We start from the raw sequence: 22032 nt of genomic DNA, 5'->3' as shown, positions 1-22032 counted from the left end.
TAATTAAAAAATTACCTGTTAACTTTCCTTTCTCTTCACTTCCAACTCTTCAGCAGTATTTAAATATATCCCTTAAAATTATATGAACATATTTCCCAATGCTCTGACCTTTGCCACTTTCATCTCTACCACTGTTGTCTCGACAGTGTTGTTGCTTGGGTCCTCTTAAAAGCAGATACTGAGAGAGTTTATTATGCATCATATTTATTAGAAGGTACCCCTGGGGTAAAGAGGTAGGTGAGGAAGTAAGATAGGGCGTATGAGAAGCAGAACATATATGGCGGTGTGCTGTGTTGGTGGTATCTGTGTGGGAGTTATGAAACTAACTAAAAGTTATGAAACTTGTCACTTTGTCTGGTTTTGACCATACACATCATGGTCATGCTCCTGTCTCATCACTGAAGCTGTGTTACACTGAGAAAGGTATGATCAATTAAATATGACACTCAGTAGCTGGAGGATCACCAGGTAAAAGCATCAAGCAAGTCTTTTTTTGCAGGGAGAGCTGGAGGTACATCACTGTCCACAATAGGACACCCTGTGTCACTAGAGTCTACACCATATTCATTTGATAGCAGATCCTCCAGGATTCCAGTTCAGTCTCATGGAGGAAATTAAAGATCATTAAAAGTAGAGTGAATCTCTGGTCTGGTAGCTAGATGGTTCAAGTTGCAGCTGACCCTTTATCTCCTTTGTGATCATGCTAATTCCATCTTACTTATAGTTAGTATTTTTGTCATTCTTACTATCTAAACTGGTTGACATAGTCTTCTTAGGCTGTTGTTGTGACACTTATCTGTGTTCTTTCAAAACGGAGGGGATTGATCTTCCCAAGAGAATTATTTTTGTGACACAGAAGATACTAGTCTCTGCTTTGGTATATAACAGCACCTCTCCCTCCTTGAAGATCACAGTTGATTGCCCCCGCCAAAGGTGAATACTTTATTTCCCCTTTATTCTCTGAATACAAGCAGCCAGTGTTATCAAGCAGCACTGAAAGCCAGAGTTTAATGCAGCCCTACTTTTTCTTTTGGAATTTTTTGTTTGAAGTATATGTGCCTGTGAAGGTATATGCTACATGTGTGCATGTGTCTGTGGAGGCCAGAAGAGGGCATCAGATTCCTTGGGACTGGGGTTACAGGCAGTTGTGAGATCCCTAACACAGCTGGAAATTGAACTCAGGTCCTCTTAAGTGTGAGTCATCTCCCCAACCTCTTTAGTGCACTTCTTACTTCCCTTGTGCTTAGGCAAAAGCATTCCCCCTTCAATATCAAGATCTCTTTCACTGCAGACATGAGACATGAACAGACTAGGAGATAGGGTAGGCAGGGCATTTGCACTTCTTGTTCCTAATTCTTGTAGTAGTAGCAAAGGTTTATTTATTTGGGGATAAACTCACAGTAAGGGTAGCCATTTGCAGTCTCTGCGTGCACTGGGAACTGGAACTGAATCCAGCAGAAAAAAGGACCCTGCACGCATTTCATCTGCACTTATGAGACCAAATGGCTTTGGCTGAAGGAGTTCCCTCAACAGCTTTCCCTTTTGTCTAATAAGAGTTTTAGGCCTAATACAAACTATATACAATAAGAACAAATATTATATACTTTCCAGGGAAAAGAGGAGGCAAAAACATACATAAAAATTAGAATTACAGCCAGCATTAACAGCATTAAACAAGAAACATGTTAAATGTTTTAATAGTCGGAGTCTTATATTAAAAATGGCTTGGCTAAGTCATGAGATGGAAGTAACTATGACTATCTAGTCTTTAGCCCCATTAAAGACCTGAGAAGGGAAATAATATTACTTGAGAAAACAGAAAGTGCAATTGAGCAACTTTCAAAAGGTGTAAAAAATGACAAAGACAACTGGCTATTTGGGCAGTTACCCAAAGTCTCATTTATTGTTGAATCACAAAATTACCTTTATATATTATATGCCTCAAACATAAGCTTATAACTTGTAAAGTATATTAATTTCTTAAATTACATATGAAACAAAATATCAAGTTGTAGCTGGTTTTATTATTTAAGACTTAACTACCTTTCTGTTTACTTATCTTTTGCGGCTCTGCTTGTCTGCATTGGTCCACAAGGGTGGAGGGAGCAGAAGCGGGGAACAAGGTTCTGACAGCTGTGGGTATGACTTAGATAGCAGCCAGGAGACAGACTTTAGTGAATCATCTCAGCTTTATTCCAGAATATAAGGAATGTTTAGGATTGGGGAGCCTGGGACAAACCCTAGTTTGTATTCAGTGGCACGCTCCTAGCATTAGGCTCCGTATGTGACAGTAGGGTCCTATAGCAGAGCTCCTAGCACAAATCTTCTAGCAAGAATCTGTGCCAAGGGTCAGGCTAAAGCTAAATCAGGCATCTGGCTTAGACACAGCCTTCAGATAAGGTCAGTTCTCTGGTTCAAGGGACATTCTCCAGCTAAGGGCAGGTAGAGAGCAGGAAATTTTGCTGGGGAGGAAGAGTCTTTATGTCTCTGAAATTTTGGGAAAAGCTGTTGGCCAGCCAGCAAGGCCTTCCAGCAGTCTATTAGGATTTTTATTTTATATGTTTTTAGGTTATTGTATAGTGGTCATTTATTTTACCTCATATCCTAGGCAAGTAACAGACTTTCAGTTGTTATTTCCTTATTTATTTTAATTTCAGAACATCTCAGTTTCTCCCTTGCTTTTGAATGCTGGTATTGCTGGGTATAGGATTTCTTAACAGATTTTTGTTTAACACTTTGAACTTAAGTGTTCATGTTGCTTTTACAAGTCTTTGCTCTTCAAAAGTTTTAAAGTGCAAAGATTGCAAACCTGCATCATTTTGCCCAACATGCATATTTACTATTTTTGATTGGACTTTGTACTTTAATAACTTAAATAATAGTAGTCTAATAATGCTGTATCTGAGAAAATTTAATGTGCTTGTTTTCACATAGTGTATACATGTTAACTCATTTCATTGAATGTTTTATGTGATTTTAATAGTACATAGCTTTGAATATAAGTTTACCCACTTTTTAAAAAAAAAGATTTATTTATTTATTATGTATACAGTATTCTGCCTACATATATCCTATAGGCCAGTAGAGGGCACCAGATCTCATTATAGATGGTTGTGAGCCACCATGTGGTTGCTGGGAATTGAATTTAGGACCTCTGGAAGAGCAGTCAGTGCTCTTAACCTCTGAGCTACCTCTCCAGCCCAAGTTTACCCACTTTTAAGTGAAGTTTTATTGAATATGTATGTAGTTTACAGCATTATACACAATGTACAGTTACTCCAGAATTTATTGTTCATATATGCATTTCCTTATAATTTTATTTTTAATCTCTGTTTTTGAGACAGGGACTTGCTTTGCAACCAAGAATTTATTATGATCTTGCCTCATTCTCCAAGCCGTGGGAAAATAAAATGATGGGGTTGGAGCTGAGCATTGGTAACACTGCTGATGTTGCTAGGAGGTTGCCAGCTATCTTCCTGAAAGGCTCTGCCTGGTTGGCAGCTGTGCCATGCAACTGTCAGCATCCTGTCCTCTTACCACACTGCACTCTATAATTAAAATACAGTTCTCTTCTTCTGGGGTTAAAAAAATAATAACTTAATGGATGTCATGTGGCTCATGCTTTGGTTAGGGTTACGGTTCCCAGCAGCACTGGCAAGGCAGAGACAGGAAGATCTCTTGAGTTTAAGGCCAACCTGTGTTGTCTGAGGTTCTGTCCTGCCTGGTTTCTGTCCTCCCACCAGGTCCCACAGCCATTTAGCCCCAAAGAAATTACACAGAGGTCTATATTAATTATAAACTGGTTAGCTCATTAGCTCAGGCTTCTTATTAATTCTTGTAACGTATATTAACCTATATTCTTACCTATGTTAGCCACATGGCTCAGTGCCTTTTTCAGTGGGGCAGGTGACATCCTGCTTCTTCGGTGTCTGGACAGGACTGCAGAGGAATGGGCTTCCTCCTTCCCAGAATTCTCCTGTTCTTATTACCCCGCCTCATCTTCCATCTGGTTGTCCTGCCTATACTTCCTGCCTGGCTACTGGCCAATCAGTGTTTATTTAAAACATAATTGACAGAATACAAAATTGTCCCACACCAAACCTGGTCTTCATATCAAGTTTCAGACAAGCCAGTGCTACATAGAGAGACCCTATTTTTCCCTCATGCCCCCCCCCCAAAGATTACTTAAATTGTTTGATTGCTAGTAAAGCTATACCTTTTGTTTTGTTTTAGGTTTAAGTTTTTTGTTTGTTTGAATAAATTACCTTCTTATACCCTTTCCTCATTTTGTATTTGGTTGCTCCAACTGGTCAGTAATGCTGTTCTAATATTTTAGTATCCTACTTTTCTTTAATTAATTAATTAGCCTTATTTATTAAAGAATTTTAAACAACAAAAACCTTTTCAATAATAAAATAGACATCAGTTTTCAAGATCTTAAGTAGTAAAGCCTGTTTTAGACTGTAACTTGTTCTGTAAAGTCTTGTTAAAACATGTTTATTCTATGAACCAGGAGCCTTTTGTGGCTGATGAATACATCGAGCGTCTGGTGTGGAGAACCCCAGGAGGTGGTTCTAGAGGTGGATCTGAAGCTTTTGATCCCAAAAGGTAAACTAAAAAACAAAATTTTGATAGTCCCAATGTAGTACTACAAATTCTGTTTCGATTAGAGACAACTGTATTGGGGTTTCTTTCAGTGTTCATATAAAACAATTTTAATTAACAGTTTGTCCCCATCTCAAAAAGTTTCTTACACCATTAGAAGTCTGAAACTGTATTTTTCCTTAAGCACTTGAGCTGATTGGATGAGGATTTTATTGACATTAAGAGTTTAATTTCTTGGGTTGGGGAGATGGCTCAGAGGTTAAGAGCACTGGCTGCTCTTCCAGAGGTCCTGAGTTCAATTCTCAGCAACCACATGGTGGCTCACAACCATCTGTAATGAGATCTGGTGCCCTCTTCCTAACTGTAGGCATCCAAGCAGACAGAATACTGTATACATAATAAATAAATAAATCTTAAAAAGAGTTTAATTTCTCCACTTAGCATTAAATTAGAAAGGTCTGGTTATGCTTCTGAAATTAAAACTTGGTTGCGTGTGGTAGTGCACACCTGTAATCTCAGCACTCGGGCTAAGGCAGAGCTGTGAGTTAGAGGTTAGTCTAGAATACATAGCTGCGAGTTGGAGGTTAGTCTAGAATACAGAGCTGTGAGTTGGAGGGTAGTCTAGAATACAGAGCTGTGAGTTGGAGGTTAGTCTAGAATACACAGCTGTGAGTTGGCAGTTAGTCTAGAATACAGAGCTGTGAGTTGGAGGGTAGTCTAGAATACAGAGCTGTGAGTTGGAGGTTAGTCTAGAATACAGAGCTGTGAGTTGGAGGGTAGTCTAGAATACAGAGCTGTGAGTTGGAGGGTAGTCTAGAATACAGAGCTGTCAGAGGTTAGTCTAGAATACACAGCTGTGAGTTGGAGGTTAGTCTAGAATACACAGCTGTGAGTTGGAGGTTAGTCTAGAATACACAGCTGTGAGTTGGAGGGTAGTCTAGAATACATAGCTGTGAGTTGGAGGGTAGTCTAGAATACATAGCTGTGAGTTGGAGGGTAGTCTAGAATACATAGCTGTGAGTTGGAGGTTAGTCTAGAATACACAGCTGTGAGTTGGAGGGTAGTCTAGAATACATAGCTGTGAGTTGGAGGTTAGTCTAGAATACACAGCTGTGAGTTGGAGGGTAGTCTAGAATACAGAGCTGTGAGTTGGAGGTTAGAATACATAGCAAAACCCCCAACTCTGAACAGGCAAATAAATAATAATGAAAATTTGGCTATGTTCTTTTAAATTTAATAGCTGTAAATCAGGGAAACAAAGTCACTGAAGTCTGTGGTGCATTTTTTATTGTACATTTATCTTTCTGATTTTTAAATTCTAAAGCTTGCTTGGATATTGAATGGTGATTCTTTGAGGTTTTCCTTTACCTTAGAGATAATCCATTGCAAAGTCAATAAGAACTGGCTGTATTTTCAAATGCTATGTAATTTTAAAACCACACCAAAAGTTTTTTTCCCCATTGTAGAAATTGCAAGGTACTGTTAAAGAAAATGAACATGCTTATCCCTATCTCAACAAACCCTGTTAAGACCTTCCTAAAGCAATCTGGTGATTTCCTTTTGATTAATACTAGGCAAATTGATTGTACTATTACTTTCCTCTGTTAGGTTGTTAGAAGAATTTGTGAATCATATTCAAGAACTTCAGATAATGGATGAAAGAATTCAAAGGAAGGTGGAGAAGTTAGAACAGCAGTGTCAGAAGGAAGCTAAGGAATTTGCTAAGAAGGTACAAGAGCTCCAGAAAAGCAATCAGGTATACATTTAGCTAAGGAATGAATGATTTATATAGATTATAACATATTTTCTTTCCTTTTGTTTTTTTGGTTATATCTTTATTCCTTTTCAGCTTTAGGCATTTGAAGAGTCAAGTCAAATTGTAGTAACTTGTAACTCTCTGGTCCTGTGGAATAAGATAATGTATTGTTATTTCCTACTATTGGTATTGGTGTGCTGCTTGGGTGGGTTTGGAATCACAGGATTCCCCTTTTCAGGTTAGGGTGGTAGATGCCAGATTGTGACCCTTGCTTCACCTCTAATTGAGTAAGCTTTCACAAGACTGACTAGTCCATAGATCTGCTCTTTGAGAAATTTTTAATTAAAATGGATATTTATGAAGTCATTTTAATTTTATTTAATCATAAATAAAGCCAGATCTGGATCAAATTATCCCCTACCTCAGTGGTTCTCAAACTTCATAATGTTGTGATCCTTTGACACAGTTCACCATGCTGTGGTGAACCCCCAACCATAAAATCTTGTTGCTACTTCATAACTATAATTTTGCTACTATTATAAAGCATAATTTAAATATCTGATATGGGAGGGGTTATGACTCACAGGTTGAGAACTGCTGCCCTAAAGAAACTTGATTTGAGTGGTTTCACAAAAGCCCCTAGGATGCGCTCAGTGAGAGCTCTACTGTAGCTGTGGGAAAACTGCTACAGAACTCTCTTCCTCAGTCTACTTTTCAGTGAAACCAAACCGCTAGCCTGACCCCAGGCTAGCTTACCAGACTTCTTATCTCCTATTAGGTCTGAATGTCTGAATCCCATTCCCTGGCTTGGTTTAATTTGGAGTTTGTCTTTTCTAAGTGTAGTTTGAAGAACATTGTTGAGTTTTCTCACTCCTGGGGAGCAAGCTTATTTCTATATGGCTGTGGTAAAGTATTTGATTTAAAAAGTAAATAATTTCAATGTTTTTGAATAATCATGGTGACAGTTTCTATAATCTTCTAATACAATTATTCCGTGATTAATAAAAACAATATTAATAGTTGATGTAACAAACTGGAGCTCGTCTGCCTGGGTTTGAATTGTAACCTGACCACTAAGCTAATTGTATAATCTCCAGCAATTTAACATCTCTGAACTTCATGTTTTTATGTGTAAAATGGGTTATAATTACTAAATAAGTAAACATATTGATAGTAATATATAAAAAGTGATATGTTTAGAATAGTATCTGATGGAAAGTCTTCAAATGTTTCAGCTTTTCCCCCTTTAACATTAGAGCAAAAGTATCTTACTGAATTATCAGCGGTAATCTAAGGGATTGATTGCATTCAGTTTTCATGGATTGTAGGGCAAGGGAAACTTGGCTTTAGCAGGATAATTGCTATAGTCCATCCTGTTTTCAAAACTTGAACAAATTTGTCATAAATATTAGTGTCACTTGCATTTTGGTGGAAGTATTAAGGCAGAGTCTTGATCCGTAGTGCTGATTGGCCTCTCACTTGCAATTTCTTCCTATCTCCTCGTCCCATGTGCTGAAATTACAGGCTATCACCACACCCAACTTAGCTTTGATTTTTAGATATTTTTAATGTTAATGTTTTCTTTTTAGTCAGTACCCTTCAACCTCTAATACATTTTCTAATTTTTTTAGTTTAGTAGCAAAAGTGTTCTTCAGAAACCCAGTCCCAGAGCTGGGGAGGTGGCTGTGGGTGAAGGGCTTGCTGTGCAAGCACAAGGACCTGAGCCCTAAAAAGCTGGGTCTGGTGGCGTTCACTGCAGCCTTAGCACAGGGATAGGGAGCAGAGAGCAAAAATAGAGGCAGCTCTGAGTTCAGTGAGACTGTATCTCATGAAGTAAGGTGAAAGGCACCTGGTGTTGCCCTCTAACCTCTAAACTGCATTGCATAGGCAAGCGTACCTGCCCACAGGTATAGAGGTATATTCCCCCTTCCCACAGGTGTATTCTCCCTCTTTCCCACAGATGTATTCTCCCTCCTCCCATCAGGTGTATTCTCCCTCCTCCCATCAGGTGTATTCTCCTTCCCCACAGGTGTATTCTCCCTCCTCCCCACAGGTGTATTCTCCCTCCTCCCATCAGGTGTATTCCCCTCCTCCCATCAGGTGTATTCTCCCTCCCCACAGGTGTATTCCCCTCCTCCCATCAGGTGTATTCTCCCTCCCCACAGGTGTATTCTCCCTCCTCCCATCAGGTGTATTCTCCCTCCTCCCCACAGGTGTATTCCCCCTCCTCCCATCAGGTGTATTCTCCCTCTCCACAGGTGTATTATCCCTCCTCCCATCAAGTGTATTCTCCCTCCTCCCCACAGGTGTATTCTCCCTCCTCCCCACAGGTGTGTTCTCCTTCCTCCCCACAGGTGTATTCTCCTTCCTCCCCACAGGTGTATTCTCCCTCCCCAGGTCTAGCCTTTCTGGCACCTCATTGTTTTCACAGTCATCATTTAGGACTTCTAGTTGCCTGTGTGTAAAAGTTGGAAACTTGGTTAAGAGTTGTCAGATCATGTCATGCTAACGAGTATAAATTATTCTGTGGATCTCGTATGTAAGGTCTGTGTTATTCTTAGAGAGTAGTAGTGAGGTTGGTATGTATATATGTTTTGTGCTATGTTAGTGGTCAAACCTAGGATAGGCTGCTCTACCATTAATGCCCTGAACTGATAGTTTAGTTTTGATAGGTATTAATTTATAGACTTAATTCTCTGATTGTATTTTCTGTGCGCTCTTTTCCTAGGTTGCCTTTCAACATTTTCAAGAATTAGATGAGCACATTAGCTATGTAGCCACAAAAGTGTGTCACCTTGGAGACCAATTGGAGGGGGTAAATACACCTAGACAACGTGCAGTAGAGGCTCAGAAATTGATGAAATATTTTAATGAGTTTCTAGATGGAGAATTGAAATCTGATGTTTTTACAAATTCTGAAAAGGTAAGCATTGCCAAAATAAAAGCAATAATCAAATTTTAATTGGTTTGCCTTATATTTTAAAAAAGATTTGTTTGCATGTGTGGGGACTTCACCTATGAACAGTCACCTTACGTTTTTATTTATGAAATTACAGTTCGTTTTAGATGCTGAGATAACTATTTTTAAATATTTCCCTATCCTTTGACTTTTAATATTAATTAAATTTACATAGTCTTTAATAGTTGTATACTATAGGGTAGTAGATCTAACCTAAGTTGTTGAGGAGCTGAAATGTCTTTCTGTAAAGGAATCCACAAGTCCTAGTTTTATTTACTTGAATCAAGATCCCTTATAAAGAAATAAAGCAAAATTAGATCATGATCATTGAAAACTCTTGTGTTGGTTATGTTATTCTTTTCATAACATAGTCACTTAATATTCGTTTAAAGGTATGTGGTATTGGTTGTCAATTCTGAGAGAAGGCATCTTAGCTTGGTTTCCTCCCTATAGAGGGAAAAAAATCACAATGTAAACGAAGAAAAGATAGTCTCATGAATCATAGGCTTGCTCTACTGTTAACCCACTCATATGTTGAATACAGTTTTGCTGATTTATTCCAAATTTACTATGCAGAACATCAGATTTCAAGATGTTAAAATCTAAATATTAATGAGGTTTGTTTTGAATTAAGCAACATATTCTTATTAGTAGAACTGTGTAAAGCTAAAGGATTTATAATATTTACATATGAAAATGGTTACATGTCTGTAGGTACTCCCTCTAAAGAAAAGTCAGCTTTTAAAGATTGAGTTTCAAGGATTATAGTATTAAATAGTCCTGATAAATAACAAGAAAAGTGATATTAAGAATTTGGTTTTTTTTGTTGTTGTTGTTGTTTTTTTTTTTTTTAGTTTTGCAAGCCAGGGTTTCTCTGTGGCTTTGGAGCCTGTCCTGGAACTAGCTCTGTAGACCAGGCTGAATAGCACTTATACCAGGAGTGGGGTTCGAACCCACGCAGACATATGTCCATTGGATCTTAAGTCCAACGCCTTAACCACTCGGCCATCCTGGTGCCGGCAAGAATTTGTTATATACTGGTAGTTTCATTTTATATTTATATGGTTTAGATACAAGAATGTATATGAGACTTGAATAGCAATTTGCATTTCAGGATAATTATAGAATTTTTAAGCTTTTTTTCTAAATACTAATAAATATAGTACGGAAGTACCTACTTAAAACATGAAAATTCTGTTTTATATAAAATAAGTTGGACATAGTAAGACTGATTTGTTGGGTTACTTTTGATTGTATGCTCTAAGCAAAATACAACTGTCTTAACCAACATATTAGCCTGTTTTTATTTTATGTTGTTTTGAAAATATATTGTTTTTAATACAATATATTATGATTATGGTTTCTCCTCCCCCAACTCCTCCCAAATCCACCTACCAAAGTCTACTTCTTTCTTTCTCACTCATTATGATACAGGCAATTATCTAAAATAGTAATTATTATGATTATGCAATAATTATTAATAAACAATTCTCTGATTGTATTTTCTGTGTGCACTATTTCTAAGTTGCCTTCCAACATTTCCAATAACTAGATGAGTGCATTAGCTCTATAGCCACCAAAGTGTGTCACCTTGGAGACTAGTTGGAAGGGATAAACACACCTAGACAACATGCAGTTGTCTAGAAATTATTATTATCAGCATCAAAAACTTTATTATTATTATATAAAATGAAAGCAAACTAGTATAAGACAAAATAATTAGAAAAAAACAAGCCAAAGAAAAATCTCAAGAAACACACAGATTCAGATATATATATATATCTGAATATATATATATTCACACATACAGAATTCCCATAAAATCACAAAACTGGGAACCATAATATATATAAAAAGGACCTATAAATTTAAAAAAACAAAAAACTTTACAAAGCCTAATGAGACAAGGTTAAAAAAAACAAAACCAAGCCAAAAAAAAAAAAAAAAAAAACCAAAAAAACCCTTACAAAATGTTATAAGACAGAGCACCTCCAAAATGCCATTGTTTTCATTTTGTGTCAACCATCTACTGATGGACATGGGGCCTGACTGTAGCTGAAGGCTTTTCTCTGTCATGTCCCGTCCTGCTGAGGAAGTTTCTCTCCTGACCACCTTCCCGGCAGCCACTTATGAAATAATGATTTGGAGGCTTAATATTAATTATAATTGTTTGGTCAGTGGTTCAGGCTTTTTACTGGTTAGCCAGTAAGAAGTAAATTAACCCATTTCTAATAATCTGTATATCACCATGTGCCCCATGGCTTACCCATAATTTCTCTGGCATCTTACTTCGGGGGCTGCTGGCATCTCTCCAACTCTGCCTGCTTTTTCCCTGTCTGTCTGCTTGGACTTCCTGCCTAGTTATATTCTGAAGGAGCTTCTTTATTAACTAATGGTAATAAAACATATTCACAGAATACAGAGGGACATCCTGCATCACTTGTTCTTAAGAGTGGTTTGTATACCCAGTGAGACTCAGGTAGAGAAAATTAATTTTTCATTTGTAAGCGAGTATCAGTGGAGAGAGCTGGGTTAGGATGCAGGCTTGTGTCTACTTCCCCTTGCTGCTCCAAGACCTGTGTGAGCTCTGTGCTTGCTGTCGTAGTTTCTGTGAGTTCTTGTGTCTGTCAGAACTGCTGTGTTTAGAAGGTCTCGTTTTCTTGGGCTTTTCTCTGACTCTTACAATCATTCCACCTTTTCTGGAGGGTTCCCTGAGCCCTGAGGAGAGAGAAAAACTAGAAACATCCCATTTAGGACTGAGTGCTCCAAGGTTTCACTCTCTGCAGTGTCCAGTTGTGGGTCTGTCTGTCCATTAGTTCCCATCCAGTGCAGGAGGAGCCATCTCTGATGATGGCTGAGTGAGACACTGATCTATGGATATAACAGCATATCGTTAGGAGTCATTTTTTGCTGCTTTCCTTTTGAAACTCAGGAAAGAAGTTGGAAGAAGTATCTATATTTAGATTGATTTAAAAAAATTTGATTTATATTTATTTGAATGCTTACTCTTTAAACTTTAAAATTTTGAAATTACCCTTAACTAATCACATAGTTCTTGATGTCTGACTCTTAATTAATCCCTTTAGGTTTTAATAGAAAGGAAATGAATCTTTACATTGTTAGTATCTTTCTGGGTTACTACGTCATCGTGATTGGAGACTCACAGTATTTAAGTTATTTTCTCTCCTTTGCTTCACTTTCATTTGGATTCCTGTTGTCTTTTATCTCCTGTGTTCTGTATACTTTATTCTGCTTTTCCCGCTTGCCTTGTTTTGTTTTTGTCGCTTGGTTACTGTGTAATAATTAAGACCTGGTCCTATAACAGCCATATGTTAAGAATGCCAGTGTGGGGACTTGAGGGTTGTCTTAGTGATTGAGAGCATGTTGTTTTCTCTTGCAGAAGGCACAGGTTCTGTTCCCAGCATCCACAGGGGTGACTGACAACCTTTTCTGGTTGTAGGGGATCCAATACACTCTTCTGACCTTTGTGGGTACCAAGCATACATGTGGTACACATACATACAGGCAAAAGTCATACACATGGATTTAAATAAATAATAGATAAAATTCATATGTGACAATAGATTGACAATTATCCAATAAACCTCTGGCTATCTCAGTTTCTAGATATTTGCCATTTACTTTCCAAATGGAATGAAAAGGAAAAATCATCCACAGAGCTCTAAGGAGATGTGACTGTAGGAGGAATTAGAATTAGATAAAATGCCAAACATTACTTTTTCTTCTTTCTCTTTCTAGCGTGTGTGTGGTGTGTGTGTGAGTGAGAGAGAGAGAGAGAGAGAGAGAGAGAGAGAATCTGTCTCCTGGGTACAGTTATATATCACCACACTGGTTTTTATAGGACGCTTGGGGATGGAACTCAGGGCTTGTGTATGCTAGGCAAGCGCTCTACAAACTGAGCCATACCGTTTTCTTAGAATAGCAGCTTAGTGCTTTTTTTGTATAAGACCTGATGAGTGTTTAAAACTGTTTTAAACAGTTCAAATGCAAACAATTTATTAGGTGTTATTTGGTACCTTTATTTATTGATGCTTATTTTAAGTGATATTGTAAACAGTTCTTACCAGTTAGCCCTGAGGAGTCAGTAAAAACAGCTTTTAAGAAACAAAACTGTGTTACTTCTACCACAAACAGCAAAGTTTACAAACACCATGCTTCCTAAAAAGAGTAAGAACAAAGTCCTGATGGACCAGAGTTGGCTGGCTGTTAGCTGTGTTCAGAAGTGGCTATTGATCAATAAACAACGATGGGCTTTGCTCCTAAGACCGAATGCATGGCCGCTAGTGGAAGCTGCAGTGACTGGTACACTTCCATGTATCAGGGTGAAGAAAGCACATGGCGACTGAAAAATGAGTGACCTGCTGAGTCAGACAGGGCGAAGTCTGATGCAGGACTGCTACTGTTGACTGCACATGAGTACACAAGAACAAGCCCTGCTACCATCCTTTGCCAGGGATCACAGGAGCACCTAGAAAAATCTATGCTAATGTTCTTAGTCATTCCTTCATGGTTATATGACTCTTAATGTATAACAGTATGAATCATCACAAAGTAAGTTATTAAAATTGTGTCAAAATAAAAGTACTAAATTGGAATTTAAAGTAAGAAGTGGCCTCTCTATGACTTTCCTACACTGTTTCATAGATGAGCATAAATGTCTCTATTAAAGAATTTTAGAAACCTTGCCTAAGTTTTTTATTCAACTTGAAAATGAATACTTGACAGTATATACATATTTCTGTACTATATTTCATTCAAGATACTACATTAAACTGTATCTTTATTTTTTGTACACATTATAAGTTTATATAGTTAAGTTATAAACATTTTGTTATTTTATTCATTCAGCTTAATATATGCAGCAGTATATTCTAAACCTTATCTATTCTGTTGACCTCATTAATGTAGAAGAAATTTCCACTTTGCTTTTGACAAACAAGGATTTTTAATTTGCTCAGAGATTAAAATTTAATTGCTGGTTTTGTTGAGGGGAAGAATTGTGATATCAAAAAAAATTACAATATTTTAAGCACTAGAAATATACATGGTTGGGTTTTGAGTTGTTATCGTGTTGCCCATAAGCTTTTAAAGAAAATTGTTTGTGCAGGTATTATGGCTGGGTATAGGACAGACAGCATTGCTCTTTTCAGCTATACTATTAATTTTTGGAATCTAAAAGAGTACTTTTAATTGTTTTTACTTATTTCTCATAGATAAAGGAAGCAGCAGACGTCATTCAGAAGCTGCATCTGATTGCCCAAGAGTTACCTTTCGACAGGCAAGTTTATACCCCAAGAGCTTACTTGTCAATATAGCTTATGGAATAAAATTGCATTTTCCTTGCTCATTAAGGTAGCAAGAATTTATTGAGCACCTCATTTGTACAAGATTCTGTGTAATATAATAATATACTTGAAGGGACTCATTGTTTTTTTTTTTTGAAAAACAAAATTAATGGAGATCTTTTAAATTGACAAAGTACGATTTTGAATTTACTTATTTGGAAATTTGAGAACCAAAGTTAACTTGGCTATTTAACTCTTTTTGTATTACTAGACCAGGGTTAAATTTGGGGGGTTGTCTGTTACCTTTGAAAAGCCAGTGAAAGATACATAGTTTCTTCAGAAAATTAATATGTATACAGATTGTTGTATATAATTATGTGGAATTTTATACCACCCATAAAACCTATCCTAGAGAATTTAAGTTAACACCTTTGTAATGTAAGGTCCTGGACCATCACTAACTAGATTCTACCCTAAAATAACCTGTCCACTGAGAAAGAAATGCTCTTTCTGCTCTGTCATAAAAAAAACAAAAAAAAAAAAAACAGTTCCTTCATGTGACAACTTTCTGTATAATACAGAGCATGCTTTTCATTGGTTGATACTTGAAGATCTTCAGGTACAGATAGAATGTGGATATTTATTTTGTTGTACTTAAAGCCTCGACCATTATTTTCCTAGCATACTGTTAACCACTCCCCATATATTTACTTTACTCTCAACTCTGTACCATCATAAAGGATGAACAGTAATAGTTGTTTTATTAGTCACCCAAGAGTTGGAACACTACTTAAATGGATAAAATGTCTAAATCAAGATTAGGTGGATGTTAGCTGGCTTCATTCTGTGTCCTACCTTCCAGTCTGATTTTTCTGCACCAGACTGTTACCATTCGTGCCTATAGTTATCTCTTCTATTCCTTGTGGGTGGGGCTGGGGGCAGAGGTGAGGGTTCAGAATGTTGGGGAGTGAACCCAGGCTCTCATACATTTGACATGCCTCTAAGCCAAGCCTTGGAGTTGAGTATTTATCCTAATCAGATCCAGTGTGTTCACATAGACCAATATAGCCATTCTGTTGTCTACCATGACTTTGCTATAAGATTTTTATATAGCCCTTTAAATGTGTTTCCTTCCTTGTCTGCTTTTAGCATCTTTTTTCTTCAAATGACCATTTGTATAGGATCTCTCAAAATCAGTTTCCCTTGATGATTAATATTTGAAAAGTTCTTGGTGTATTTTATCATTTTTATTTTGTAAAAGTTGATTATTCTCCTATACTCATTTCCGAATTCTTTTATGGTCCCTTTCATTTTCCTAGTTTTAGAATAATTCATTTGAGGTTTTTATCATTTGTTTTTGCTATATCTTATATGATCATTAAAAAAAAATTAAAACTTTACATTGCCATTATTCTTCACAATGGCCATTGAACTAGAAAGGACAGTAACCTGACTTTGAGATTGGCTGGGTTGTTATTGCCTCAGGTGGAACTCTTTCTTTAACAAGTGAATTGATTATTTACATGTAAATTTTCTAAATGAGAATAGCAATTTTATTTGAATTACCCAAATTTATTGTCACCTGGCTTGTTTTCTTTCAGTATTCTCTTCCACAGCGTTGTCTCTTTTCTTTTCTACAGTGATGGTGACGTTTTATTTTTATGGTAGTTTTCTATTTAAGAACAGTTAGGAAGGTAATACAAAAGGTGCCACAAATAACTGCAGCACTCCCCCCTTTGTATTGTTTTTATTGTCATATTTGTCACAGCTCATGAACCTCATCATTGGCTTTCTGTTTCTCAGGTTTTCAGAAGTAAAATCCAAAATTGCAAGTAAGTGCAATCTATTTACTTAGCACATTCTTAAGAAGAAAAACTCACATTAAAAAAAAAAAGCAACAGGTGAGAAAGTGGGAATGATACCATTGATCCATCCGATCCTAGAATTTGAGGCCTCTTCCCTCAGAATAACAATGACCAATTTCCGGGCTATCTACTAGTACCTTGTTTGCATATTGATGTATCTTTCTATATTTTTAAATAATTGGAAACATGTAACTTTAGACTTACTATATTTAGCCTAACTATACATTTTTAGAGATTGTGTTCGTTTAATGTAAGGATTTTTCTTTTGAATTGGGAAGACATAAACATTTCAATTTCTGTTTAGCTATTTTGTTCCTTATATGGTTATAGTTTTATTTGAGTGGGGGGTATTTTGTTTTGTTGAGACAGGGTTTCATTATATATCCCTGGCTATCCTGGAATTCACTATATAGACCAGGTTGGCCTTGAACTCATAGAGATCTGCCTCTGCCTCCTGAATGCTGGTGGGATTAAAGGTGTGTACCACTACACCTGGTTTAAGTCAGTCTTTGGGTTATTTTTTAAGCCAAACCCATGCTTCTAGAAAAACCCTGTGTTTTTAGTACACTTTACCAGTGTTCACTGTTAAGTAAGCCATTTCTCAGAAAGCCAACTACCTGTTTTTTTCTTATCTTACAATAAGGACATGTATAGATATTTGGATTCCCTAGGAATATTTTTGATCACTTTAAATTAGTTCATGGTTCAAATAATAGGTAAGAATATGGCATTAAATCAAGGGCCACATACTATCTTAGGATAAAATTTGATATTTGACTATTATTCTCTGTAGAAGTATCTGAGCATTAGTAAAGGCTTTGTAGTCCTTATATTTTCCCTGACATTAGAGTAAAGATTAAGGATTTTTTTTCTGTATTTTCCCATCAAAATTGTTATCTGAAAGGGTTTTTTTTCTCTTTGTCTTTTTTCTTTCATGTAAATATCTCATCATCTTTTGGTTTAAGTAATATTTATAAATGGCTGTTATACCTCGAAGAGCTCATCTGTTTTACCAGTGTGTAAAGCTTTTGTGTCCCGAAATACAGATTTTTGTACATCAGGATGTTGTATGAGCTAGATTCACTGTTTATAATCTCATGTTTTTGTAATTCTCCCAAGAAGACAGACCCATAACCACTATAAATTTTGTAATATTTCTAGACTTAGATGACTGTATGTAAGTTGTATACTAGATTGTCATGATTCAGTTGGATGATTTCCTGGCTTTAGGTAAATACCATGATTTGGAATGCCAGCTGATTCAGGAGTTTACTAATGCCCAAAGAAGAGGAGAAATCTCCAGGATGAGGGAAGTAGCCGCAGTTTTACTTCATTTCAAGGTAATGTTGAGATTTTAACTCATGATCCGTCTCCAAGTTCCTGAAGATTTTATATCCCTTGATTTCCCCTAATTATTATGTAACTATATGACAGAATAACTTTGTTTGATGTTTGTTAAATATTACTCAATATTTTTTAAAGATTTTCTGGTAATATTAATGCTTTATCAAGCAATGCGCCCGGCTTTAATCCCAGTGCTCGGGAGGCAGAGGCAGAGGCAGGCGGATCTCTGTGAGTTTGAGGCCAGCCTGGTCTACAAGAGCTAGTTCCAGGACAGGAACCAAAAGCTACGGAGAAACCCTGTCTTGAAAATCCAAAAAAAAAAAAAAATAGTTGGTGAAAGAAAATGTCATTAGCCTTCGTGCTTCAAGTATATCATTTTCAATCAAAAATGTTTATAAATAAGTAAAAAATTAAAAAAAACCTGAATATCAATATCTAGTGGAAGATATGAACCAAAGAGTAGATGCACTGTGACTAGAAATAGGGACCTGGAAGATCTTGAGTGCTGAAGACATACATGTGGATTATGGAGCTGTCTTCCTGGAGTCTGAGCTGGAGAGAAAATCCTCATTGAAAAATTCTATTAGCTTAATTATAGAAGATAGGACAAGATACCCATGTTAAATTACTAGATGGTTCACTACCATTATTTCATTTTACATTTGATGACTGCTGATCATTCACTGGGGTACAAGATGTAGTTTTATTATATATAACACTTCTGCTGAGACTGATATTATAATTAGAACCAGACAATAACATTGTTTCTCTTTACAGGGTTATTCCCATTGTATTGATGTTTATATAAAGCAGTGCCAGGAGGTAATTTTACAGTATATTTTTGAATTCTATTTTATACTAATTTTTATTTTGAAGCTATTTATAAATAATGTATTAACAATGTAAATTACCTCTGTCATTTAGGGTGCTTACTTGAGAAATGATATATTTGAAGATGCAGCAATACTCTGTCAGAGAGTGAACAAGCAAGTTGGAGATGTCTTTAGTAATCCAGAAGCAGTCCTGGCTAAACTTATTCAGAATGTGTTTGAAATCAAACTACAGGTAACTTTAAACAGTAATAAATTAAATAGTTCTTAAGGCAATGTGTTGGGTTTTTTTCGAGATTTTTAAAATTTATTTTCATTATTTTTAATTATGTGTATGCGTGTGAATGTGTGTGTTTATGCATATGAGTTCAGGTACCCACAGAAACCAGAGGTATTAGATTCCCCCGGAACTGGAGTTAAAGGTGATTGTGAGCCATTGGATGTGGGTGCTGTGAATTGAAGTCAGTGCTTTTGGAAGATTTTTTTAATTCATTTTTTAAGTTAGCCTATCAAGAAATGGGTTTCATTATAGCAACTTGATGTGTTCTCCTTTGTTCTTGTGCTGCTTCCCTGTCCTGTGCTCTCCTCCTCCAAGCGGTCCCTCTGTTCCTCATAGAAGCTCCTCTGTTTTTACCCTCTATGTTTTCACCTCTCTTAAGCTCTCTTCCTACTGGCTTACCCCTTTCTAATTTTATGACTTACCCACAGCATTCTCATATCATTTTAAATCTAGGCTTCATAGATAAGAAAGAATGTGATATTTGTAAGTTTGGTTTATTTATTTAACATAATGATCTTGAGAAGTTATATAATTTAGTATTTCCTCATTCCTAAGAATGTTACTTTCCCTTTTAGAGTTTTGTGAGAGATCAGCTAGAAGAATGTAGGAAATCAGACGCTGAGCAGTATCTCAAAAGTCTCTATGATCTGTATACAAGGTATGTGTAGACAGGGCCTCACTATCTCTAGCTAGCCTGGAACTTCCTGTGTAGACCAGGCTGACCTCAAATTTACTGAGGTCTGTCTGCCTCTTCCTTGTGAATACTAGACTATCACAACATGCGTGACTATGCCTTGCTGAGGTATATTGTTAATTATTAAACAATAGCCATACATTTTATATTTTCTTTCTCTTTTAATAGAAAATAGGAAAGTATTCAGATATTTGTCAGATAGCGCTGTCCCTTTTTGCAGTAAGTGCCTGCTTGTATAGATAGGAGGTACACAAGAGCAGAATTCTTACTGTTGTAACAAAAGACCTTGTTTTAACTGACTTGAGAATTTTATTTGTGATTTATGAGCTAGTTTTTGTGATATTTTTGTTGTTGTTTTACTTTAAGAATTAGTACAGTTACCGGGCAGTGGTGGTGCACACTTTTAATCCCAGCATTCGGGAGGCAGAGGCAGTCAGATCTCTGTGAGTTCTAGGCCAGCCTGGTCTACAAGAGCTAGTCCCAGGACAGGCTTCAAAGCTACAGAGAAACCCAGTCTTGAAAAACAGGAACAAACAAACAAAAGAATTAGTACAGTTACATTCATCCCCAGTCCCTTTGTTTTGGGAGAAGGTTCATCATAATAAGAGTAGCAACACTCTCTTCAATGGTGTGAAATAAAAACTTAGAGGTCAGTCCACATGGACAAAGACAGAAATGATGACCAGACAGTAAATTCTTCGAATCACGTGAGTACTTATGGTGGAAGGCTTTAGAACATACCTTAGCTTCTCTCCGTTTTTGCCATTTCTATGCTAGTCATTGCTTCACAGCCTTTTTCCCTAGGTCATCTCCAGCATTTTATATCAGTTTTCAAAACTATATTATTACTTGTAATATTCTATTCTGTTTCATGTATAGCTTTATAAGCTGCTTTCTATATCTTAAGTAGTCTCCCAATATTTCAGAAATGATCGTTTGATATAAACCATTAAAGTTCTATTATGATACATAGGATCTATAATGTTGTTACAGTATCTAAAAGATATATTAATCTTTTTCTTTCTTTTTTCCATGAAAAGAACCACCAGTCTCTCCAGCAAATTGATGGAGTTTAACTTAGGTACTGATAAACAGACTTTCTTGTCTAAGCTTATCAAATCCATTTTCATTTCCTATTTGGAGAACTATATTGAAGTGGAGATTGGATATTTGAAAAGCAGAAGTGCTATGATCCTACAGCGCTATTATGATTCAAAAAACCACCAAAAGAGATCCATTGGCACAGGAGGGTAGGTTTCTAAAAATTAAATATAGTTAAAATTGAAATTGTTAAGAACATTAAGTTTGAGTAAAGTTAGTAACTATTAGCTGCTATTAAAATTTTCTGTGTACAGCTCTTCATACTGTATGTACTGTTGACCAAATCCTACACACTGAAATGGTCTAAATAGCATTCTTAAAATGTAAATCAAGCCAGGTGGTGGCAGCGCTTGCCTTTAATCCCAGCACTAGGGAGGCTAAGGCAGGAGGATCTCTGTGAGTTCAAGGCCAGCCTGGTCTACAAGAGCTAGTTCCAGGAAAGCCAGGGCTACACAGAGAAACCCTGTCTCGAAAAACAAAAAAACAAAACAAAACAAAAAGTAAATCAAACACTTTTCAATCAAAATAATAAAAGATAATATTAATAATATAAAGAATTCTGTAGTTTAAGTTCCTTTCCAGAGTTAATTGTTCTGGGTTATTAACTATGCATCACATCATTCATTATTGAAGCTGTGAATGAAAGAGCAAATACTTTATTTACATTTTAGGCAGCCCTGATTTTTTGGTCATCTGTACATAAAACTATTAGATTTATACTGTAAAGTCTGAGAATTTGCATATGAGAAGAGAATTTGCTGTAAAGTTGATGATGACAGTCATTCCCAGATGGGATCTAGCAGATCCAACAATCTAATCTAATACATTTAAAAAAGATATTCTTGAGTTGTTTTCATGCTAAATCAAAATCATTTTATTTCAAAAAGTAAAAACCTAAAGAATAAACATAAGACTTCAAAAAATGAGTTCACGGTAGCCTGAGCTATATGTTCTAGTAGCAAAAGTAATTTAACCTAGAGAGAGATATGTACATAATAACAGGTGACCCTTAATCACTAAGGAAAGCTGTTACACTTAAGAGGTCTAGTTTAATATAGTGAAGATATGAGCAATATATTTAAATGGTTGTTTTTTAAAAGAAGTACTAAAATTTTAAAGCTTTCTTTTTATACAAGACTACTTTTAGTTATTTGTTATTTAGAATAGCTTCTTGAAGGTGAAGAATGATTCAGGTAGGATTTCTGACATCCTCATCTGGCTTTTTGTGAGTAAACAGGAGCATGCACCCAGATATACTTGTGAACATACACACCAATGTTCAGTACCTCAGA

At 36.4% G+C, this 22032-nt stretch overlaps 1 protein-coding gene and 1 non-coding gene across 2 annotated transcripts in view; one reads left to right on the top strand and one right to left on the bottom strand.

Annotated features, from left to right (window-relative positions):
* The window catches only part of Exoc5 (exocyst complex component 5), a 55720-nt gene that overhangs the window by 12447 nt on the left and 21241 nt on the right, over positions 1-22032 (top strand). Inside the window, exons 2-11 of the mRNA XM_041633971.1 lie at positions 4514-4608; positions 6214-6361; positions 9090-9284; positions 14555-14619; positions 16430-16458; positions 17722-17831; positions 18613-18657; positions 18760-18900; positions 19521-19603; positions 20680-20889. Of these exons, the coding sequence (XP_041489905.1) occupies positions 4514-4608; positions 6214-6361; positions 9090-9284; positions 14555-14619; positions 16430-16458; positions 17722-17831; positions 18613-18657; positions 18760-18900; positions 19521-19603; positions 20680-20889 (1121 nt within the window). The remainder of the gene's footprint in view (positions 1-4513; positions 4609-6213; positions 6362-9089; positions 9285-14554; positions 14620-16429; positions 16459-17721; positions 17832-18612; positions 18658-18759; positions 18901-19520; positions 19604-20679; positions 20890-22032) is intronic.
* On the bottom strand, positions 10253-10335 carry Trnal-uaa. The gene has a single exon. It is a non-coding gene; the product is annotated as a tRNA-Leu (tRNA).

The sequence above is a fragment of the Microtus oregoni genome, unplaced genomic scaffold (genome assembly GCF_018167655.1).
Source record: "Microtus oregoni isolate MIOR12 unplaced genomic scaffold, Mior012 000045F_ref0000178, whole genome shotgun sequence".
NCBI classification, from domain to species: Eukaryota; Metazoa; Chordata; class Mammalia; order Rodentia; family Cricetidae; genus Microtus; species Microtus oregoni.
This window is presented reverse-complemented; position numbering and strand designations above follow the sequence as displayed.